The 8739-nt window shown below is 41.6% G+C and overlaps 1 protein-coding gene across 1 annotated transcript in view; it reads left to right on the top strand.

Moving 5' to 3' along the window:
• LOC116067883 (ATP-dependent RNA helicase DDX19B-like) overlaps window positions 1-8739 on the top strand; it is an 18372-nt gene that overhangs the window by 1015 nt on the left and 8618 nt on the right. The window contains exons 2-4 of the mRNA XM_031336886.1: window positions 6556-6604; window positions 7519-7572; window positions 8692-8733. Coding sequence (XP_031192746.1) covers window positions 6556-6604; window positions 7519-7572; window positions 8692-8733 — 145 coding nt within the window. The remainder of the gene's footprint in view (window positions 1-6555; window positions 6605-7518; window positions 7573-8691; window positions 8734-8739) is intronic.

The raw sequence follows: 8739 nt of genomic DNA, 5'->3' as shown, positions 1-8739 counted from the left end.
CTGCCTCCCAAGTGCTGGAATTAAAGGCGTGCACCACCACTGCCAGGCAAGAGATCCACTTTCAATTCCACATTTTATTTCTTGATTCCCATGATAGAAGCCTAGATTGTGTGTGTGTGTGTGTGTGTATGTTTATAGGGGTGGGGGGACTGACTGACTTTTAAATTACTTTTTTGGCAATTTCCTAAAGGGTCATAGCAATCAGGTCACACTGATTTTCCAGCTTTTAATCCCCCTTCCATCCCCTAGAAACTGAGATATTTGTTAAATGTTATTTCCATTGTTGTTTATCTGAAGTAAAATTTGGTGGTTTTTTTGTTTTTATTTTTGTTTTTATTTATTTTTTATTTTTTTTGAGACAGGGTCTCACTGTTTATAGTCTTGTGTGATAATGGAACTATGTCGCTCAGGGTGACCTCAAACTCCTAGAGATCCACCTGCTTGTGCTTCCTGAGTGCTGGCCTTATTTATAATGGCTCACTTTACCACACTGAGGTGTTTAGTTTTGTTTTTTGTTTTTCTTTTTAAATGAGGGGTGGGGAGGGGGGAGAGTGATGGTGCACACCTTTAATCTCAGCACTCAGGAGGCAGAGGCAGGCAGATTTCTGAGTTCGAGGCCAGCCTGGTCTACAGAGTGAGTTCCAGGACAAAGGTCCTGTTGATCTCCAACTCCTTATTCTCCTGCTTTCAGCCTGTCACTGGGATTACAGGTTTCACCATCATGCTTTTCTCTTTCTTTCTTTCTTTCTTTCTTTCTTTTTCTTTCTTTCTTTCTTGAGATTTTGTCTCAAAAGAGCACATGGAAATTAATTTCAGAGGATAAAGTGAAGTTGCAGATGGTGGTGATGGTCCATGCTTGCAATCCCAGCACTTTGGCGGCGGAGGCAGGCAGATCACTGTGAGTTAGAGAAACCCCTTATAAACAGTCCTTTTAGTTGTGTTTCTGATGACTTTAATACTGTATACACACCTATGAGAATTTTGTATTGCATTGTGCATAACTTAATATTTCACTTCAATAAAATTTGTTTAGAATTTTTTATGACCTTCTGTAGTCTTGAAAAATATAAAATAACCTAATTGGTTTTTAGCTGATTTTCCCTGGGGTTTCTTCTGACTCAAAATATGATCATGGCCTCCTGGCTTGCCCCTTACCTCCACCCCACCCTTACCTACCCACTTTTTCTTGACGTTAATTTATTGTCATAGAATATTAGTGCCAGGCAGTGGTGGCGCATGCCTTTAGTCCCAGTGCTTGGGAGGCAGAGGCAGGCAGATTTATGAGTTCAAGACCAGCCGTCTACCGAGTGAGTTCCAGGACAGCCAGGGCTACACAGAGAAGCCCTGTCTCTAAAAACCAAAGAGTATTAGTAAAATGTTCTCATAGTTCCAAGAAGATGCTCAGTTTCCTTCTATGGGATAAATGGGATAAAGGCCTATCTAATCCCAGCTGGGGAAGCAAGTATTTCCTTCCACCTTTATTTTACTATTCTAAAACTAGAGCTATTTCCTCATTTTTAAAATTACCCAAAATTAAGGCTGGAGAGATGGCTCAGCGGTTAAGAGCACTGACTGCTTTGCATAGTACCTGGGTTCAATTCCCAGTAACCACATTGCAGTTTACAACTGTCTGTAACTCCACTTCCAAGATATCCAACACCCTCTTCTGACTAGGTACCAGGCACACATGTGGTGCACATAGACATGCAAACAAAACTCATACACATAAAATTAAATGACTAAATCTTTAAAATATCCATCCAAAAGTAATTAAATAAAATGCCAATGACACAACCTTTACATAGGAGAGGAGAGCATGAAGAAAGCATGGATAACTCCAAAAGTCATGTATTTTGTTATTAAATTGCTCTTGCCATTTCCCTCAGGAACTGAATTGGTTTGATTGAACAAACTGCATGCTCTTTCTGGTCTCTGATACTCTACCAAGAATTTTCCTTGGCGCTTTTCTTTGGTGTTTCAAAACTCAATTTGGGTCATATCATTGAGCACTTACTTTGTTTCACTGGAATAATTGCCAATGCTTAGACATTTTATTAAATTAAAAAGAACAGATACTATTTTGTCCTTAGCTAAAAGTCCGCTAAGGCACTTTTACACTGAGGCATTTTAAATATTCTGAATTTTTAAAACACTTGCTTATGAATTCTGACTGTAATAGTTTTACAAGGGCCACTTATGCCACCATGCTAGTCATGAATGTGATTTTCCGCCTTTGGTCCAAGAGCATTTAATGCTGGCTACTTCAGTTGGGTTGTAGAGCGACCTGCAGAGAAGGGTGAGGGGCGGGAACCCGAAGAGGACCATAGTGGCGCTGGATCCCGGGACCTTAGGGGCGCGGAGCTGACGCGAACTCTGACGACACCGTGGCGCGCCGTTTCCGGTCTGAGCGTTGGTGAATGATTTCCCCCGGGGCGGTGCTGGACCTCTCTGCAACCCACCTGAGTCCGCGTTTGCACCGCCCAAGTGGGCAAACCTGCCAGCGCTGCCCCGGTACCGGGGACCATGGCCACGGATTCTTGGGCCCTAGCAGTGGACGAGCAGGAAGCCGCAGCTGAGTCGGTGAGTTGTCACCAACTGCTGGAGAATCAGGGGCCAGTGCCAGTCAGTGTATCAGTCCCCTGGAAGGACAGTTCTTAGATTGCTTGGAACTGGGTGGAGGACCCTGGTGGCATGGGTCCTGGACCCAGAGTTGGCCTTGATTACCCTACCCCTTCCGCCTTGTGTAAACTCAAGTTGGATGCTCGATTCCCCATAGTGCTCAGCCACCTGCCTGACTTCCTGGAATCAGGGCTGATATCGATTGCACTCACAAACTCGGATGGTTAATCTGTATCTTGAGCTCTGAATTTCTTGGCCTCATGGAGGTTGTCTTACTCATATTTGTATGACTCCTCCAATTTGGTTATTGGTAGTGAATGACTGACTGGGTCTGTCAGTAAATCTTTTGGTTGGCTTAACTGGTTTTCTGAACCTGATACATAGTAGCAAGATATGAGTTAAATATGGAAGTAATTTATAAACATTCTGAGTTCTAGTATAACTTTGAATCTAACTTTTTTGTTTTGTTTTGTTTTGTTTTTGTTTTTCCAGACAGAGTTTCTCTGTGTAACCGTGGCTGTCCTGTAACTCACTCTGTAGACCAGGCTGGCCTTGAACTCAGAAATCCGCCTGCCTCTGCCTCCCAAGTGCTGGGATTAAAGGCATGCACCACCACTGCCCGGCCAGAACCTAACTCTTAATATATACCTTGTTCCTTTTTTTTTTTAAACTTTGAAAAAGTAAAGGTTTGAACCTGGCACTGTGGTGTGGCACCTCTCATCTTATCTCTTGGAGGCTTTGACAGGAGGGCTGACTCAAGTACGAGACCAGACTAGGCTGCAGATAAATAAATAAATAAAATAATGTAACATATAGATATACGTATGAATGTATATGTGTGTGCATGTGTATATATTTATATAAAACAAATACAACAAAGAAGTAAAGATTGGTTTTGGCTCGAAGCTTCTATTATAGTATATATGGTTTAAAGGGAAATATTATTTTAGGCTTTGGTCATTTTTATTTATATATTTTTTTTATTTTTTGGTTTTTGAGACAGGGTTTCTTTGTGTAACAGCCCCAGCTGTTCTGGAACTTCCTTTATAGACCAGGCTGTCCTCACACTCATAGAGAGACACTTGCCTCTGCCTCCCAAGTGCTGGGACTAAAAGTGTCACCACAACCAGCACATTAATTTTTTTAAATTATATTTATCTGGCTTTTGTGGTGTGAGGGAGGGATCTTGCCATGGCACACGTGTGAGGGTCAGGAGACAACTGGAGGAGTTAGTTCTTCCATGTTCCATGTAGGTCCTGGGGATTGAGCACAGGTCTTCAGGCGTGTGGCAGATGTCGTCACCCACAGAGTCTTCTGGGCAATCCCTTACTTACTCTGGAAAACTTATTTCTCTTGGGGTTTTTAATTGCTTTGTGGTTTCTGTATTTATTAGCAATTCACTCACTGGCTCTATGCTGGCCGTCTGTATATCAAGATGTCCAAATATGCCGGGCAGTGGCGCACGCCTTTAATCCCAGCACTTGGGAGGCAGAGGCAGGCAGATTTCTGAGTTTGAGGTCAGCCTGGTCTACATAGTGAGTTCCAGGACAGCCAGGGCTACACAGAGAAACCCTGTCTCAAAAACCCAAAAAAGAAGAAAAAGAAAGAAAAAGAAAAGAAAAAAGTGTCCAAATCCATGAAGCATCGTAACAGTTGTTTCTATCATAACCTTTAGTCTCATTCAAGCTGATGGGCCACTCCGAGGTTAGAGCACATTTTGTGAGGGGAAGGGGAAACAGCAGATTTGCTTTCAATCTCATTCAGAGGAATTCCTTCTTTCTCTTTTGTTAAATATAGTCTTTCTCCTTTCCTTCCTTTCTCTAGACATAAGGTCTCATGTATCCTAAGCTACATGGCCCTCACCTGTGATTCAACTGGTACCTCCCTGCACTGGGACCGAAGGTGTGTGCTACCACACCTGACTCAATAGCACTCTCTCTTTCCTTCTCTCTCTCTCTCCCTCCCTCCCCCCTTCTTTCTTTCTTTCTCTCTCTCTCTCTCTCTCTCTCTCTCTCTCTCTCTCTCTCTTTTTGGTTTTTCGAGACAGGGTTTTTCTGTGTAGCCCTGGCTGTCCTGGTACTGCCTGGCTCTCTCTCTCTTAATCATTTTATTCATTTACATTTCAAATAATATCCCCCTTCCCAGTTATCCCTCCACAAATCCCATCCCATTCCCCCTCTCCCTCCTCCCCTTTGCCTCTGGTGCTCCTCCACCCACTCACCCATTCCCACCTCACTACTGTAGCATTCCCCTATGCTAGGGCTTCAAGCCTCCACAGGACCAAGGGGGCTCCCCTCCCATCGATGTCAGATAAGGCCATCCTCTGCTATATATGTATTTAGAGTCATGGATCCCTCAATGTAGACTCTTTGGTTGGTGGTTTAGTCTTTGGGAGCTCTGGGTGTTCTTCCTATGGGGTTGTAGTCCCCTTCGGCTCCTTTATTCCTTCCCCAGTAGCTCTCTTTTTAAAGGTCTGTGAGTACTAGAATTAGAGCATGTTCCTGGTAGGATACTGGGGAGTGCTTTAGCAATGGCCTCTGTGTGTGGAGTAACTTCTATACAGCACGGTGTACTGGAGGCTTCGTACTTACTGTCAGTTAACACATTCTTGATGCCCAGAATGAATGAAGTGTTTCTACATGTTTATAATATCCTTTCTGCTAATCCTTCTGCTAATTTCCTTTGTCTACTCTCTCCCATATGTTCCTCTCTGCTGCTCGGAACACTAAGGCAGACAGGCTATAGGTTTTATTTTAGTTTCCATGAAGACAAATGGGGTTCCCCACCTGCAGCTAACCACCTATTCAACAGCTTTTTTCTTTCCTTTCTTTCCTAACCTCATTTCCCTTTTCTTTGTTTTTGGACTTAGAGAAAAGACATAGAGAACCTGTTTGTGGTTTCTTTGTAATGATTTTTTATCCTTTTTACCCTTTACTAGATGTTAGCTGAGTCTTCACTTACTATTTGATGATTAGTCTGACTGCTTTGTGTTAGATGCAGATAGAAATAGTCCCTGCCATTAAGATCTTTACATTCTCATGGGCAGACGTAAGTCATTCTGGTATATTTCTAAATTTATACTCTTAGTTCCTAATAATTCTTGCCTTGAAACATTCTCTGATCTGTTTCTTCTTTTTTAGTCCCACCTCAGCCAGGCGTGGGCAATTTTGGTTATGCCAGGTGTTGTAGTACTCCAAGATGTGCCCAGTTAAACTGCCAGACTGCAGCCCAAGGCAGTTTGAACTTGAGGCTGCATGTAATTGTGGTCTGGTCGGACTTAGCCAGACATCTCTAGTTGAATTGATGACACTCTGCCCATGATCTTCCTGTCGTTGTTGGCTGTCTAAAGGAGACTGTGGTTGTTCAATATTCACATTTCTTTCCTTTCAGGACATGAGAAATCCCACTGAGAAAGTCTTTGTGAATCAAAGCATTAAGAACAATTACAGGGCTGGCAAGATGGCTCAGTGGGTAAGAGCACTGACTGCTCTTCCAAAGGTCCTGAGTTCAAATCCCAGCAACCACATGGTGGCTCACAACCACCCATAATGAGATCTGACGCCCTCTTCTGGCACATCTGAAGACAGCTACAGTGTACTTATGTATAATAATAAATAAATCTTTAAAAAAAAAAGAACAATTACAAATTATAATTCTGTCTAGAAATTGTAATTAGGAAATCTGAGTTTGGGGTTACTATATAATTCTTTTTTTTTTTCTTTCTTTCCTACTACTGTATTTAGGGGAAATTTTGTTATTCTCTTTCACCCATTTGGAAGCAAAAGAAACCGAGCAGAACAACCTAATGGATCGTTTTACTGAGTGCACCTAGGGACAGGTCTTGAGAATAGCTCTTCCACTCTGGTTAGGGAGGCTCTGTTGATTCAGAGGCTTTTATGTGACTTTCCTGACACTTTCCATTCCCCCCACATTTAGTTGAGCAACTTGCATCTTAAGGAGGAGAAAATCAAACCAGATGCCAATGGTGAGTAGCTAACGTTAGTTTATAAACAAATGTAATTTTTCTTTGGTATTTCTACATTGATATAGCAACTACCTGGATAATTAGTGCATTTATACTAGACAAAGGACTACTGAATACTGATATTTGTTGACTTGGGTATCAATAAACTAGGTTGTTTAGTTAAAGAATGTTTAATAGAATGAAAGCACCTAGCTAGCATGTAAATTCTTTAATTTGTTGCCTAACCATAGGATTATGTTGACAGATGATTTTTAAAAAACTATTTTTCATCTTCAGTTTGGGGTAAGATGCATAAAGTTTGAGCAACTTGTCCATGCTCTAAATATCATCCTGAATTTATATCTGTTAAAAAGTATAAGGTGGAGGAATGGTAAAGTGCTTACCCTTGGTACACAAACAAGGCGGTAGGTTCCCCAAAACCACCCAAATCAGTCAATCAATCAGTCAAGTTCAGAGCAATGCTAATTACCTCATTCTGAAAACATAATCTTGTGTATATTTTTACAGAATTACAGTGTTGCTTGAGTTTATATTTGTATTAGTCAATAATTTACTACATGGAGTTTTTATGGCATTGTGTTCACATTGACATAATTGTAGATGTTTTATTGAGCACAGAGATGCTTTCTAATTAGTGCAGTTGTAGTTATGATTCTATATTATTTCAGAAGTGTCACTAGTGTGACAGAAGTATGCAATTGTTTTTAAACTAGGGTAAGAAGATCTGGAAATAATCACAGACAGTGTCTCTAAGCTTTATGTCGAGAGGATAAAGTAGTTTCAGTAATGGCTTGGTTTTCTCATTTGTTTTGTTGCAAAAATTTGGTCATTTCTCCCCCTAGAATTGGAATTGTCTTGGTTGCTAGATATGGGATGAAATTTTAAATGACATCTCTACTTCATATCTAATCAAGGTGCTGTTGTTAAGACCAATGCTAACGCAGAGAAGACAGAGGACGATGAGAAAGGTAACAGTGTTCAAGTTATAAATGAGGTCCCATGTTCTAGGAAGAAGGTTACAGAGGCCTTTATTCTTTCACTCATTTATTAAGTTTTTTTTCAGACAAGACTGTGTATCCCTTGCTGGCCTAGAACTCTATGCAGTTGAGTTAGCCTTGAACTTATGATAGTTTCTTCTATCCTGAGTGCTGGGATTGCTGGCCTGTGCCACATGTCAGGGTGGGGATGTGTGAAGGGAGTGGGGATGGGTGTGTGTGTGTGTGTGTGTGTGTGTGTGTGTGTGTGTGTATTTGGATGTGTGGGGATGGGTGAAAGAGCAGATGTTTGGGGTGGGGTGTGGGTGTGTGGATAGTTGTGAATGTTTGGATGTGTGGGTCTGTGGGTTTGGGTGTGTGGGTGTGGGAGTATGGATTTGGGTATGGGGATGTGTGGGGGTATGGGTTGAGGTATAGGGGTGTGGGGATGTATGGGTATGAGTGTAGATCAGAGATTAACTACAGGCATCTTCTCAGTCACTTTCTACCTCTTTTTCTTTTGAGACAGGGTCTCACTATATAGCTTTGTCTGGCTTGGAACTTACTATATACTGGCAGGAACTCACAGATCTGCCTACCTCAGCCTCTGTCTTCTTAATGTTGAGATTAAAGACCAATACTACCTTGCCTGGCCTTTCCACCTTATTTTTTGAGATAGTCTCTCATTGAATTTGGAGTTCACTAGTTGAGCCATACTGCTGGCTAGCAAGCAGGGCTTGTCTGTTTGCCACTGTGAAGCTTTACTGTTAGATTCAACTAAAGTGACATTGAATAGAGAAACTTTCCATTTTTTATTATATCTTAAATATCAAACTTGATATATTTGTATTAGGAACTCTAATACACATATGTTATTACTTAAAATATCTTTGACTATGACTGTTAAATTCCTGGATTTTTTTTTTTGTTTGTTTGAGACAAGGTTTCTCTGTGTAGCCCTGGCTGTCCTGGAACACTCTCTCTCTGTAGATGACCTCAAACTCACAAGAGATCCACCTGCTCTGCCTCCCAAGTGCTGGGGTTAAAGGCATGTGCCACCATCCCTGGCAAATTCATGAACTTTTAAAAACTCTTGTGCTCTCTTCCTGACAGAGGACAGAGCTGCTCAGTCTTTACTCAATAAGCTGATCAGAAGCAATC

The sequence above is a fragment of the Mastomys coucha genome, unplaced genomic scaffold, assembly GCF_008632895.1.
Source record: "Mastomys coucha isolate ucsf_1 unplaced genomic scaffold, UCSF_Mcou_1 pScaffold22, whole genome shotgun sequence".
Classification (NCBI taxonomy): domain Eukaryota; kingdom Metazoa; phylum Chordata; class Mammalia; order Rodentia; family Muridae; genus Mastomys; species Mastomys coucha.
This window is presented reverse-complemented; position numbering and strand designations above follow the sequence as displayed.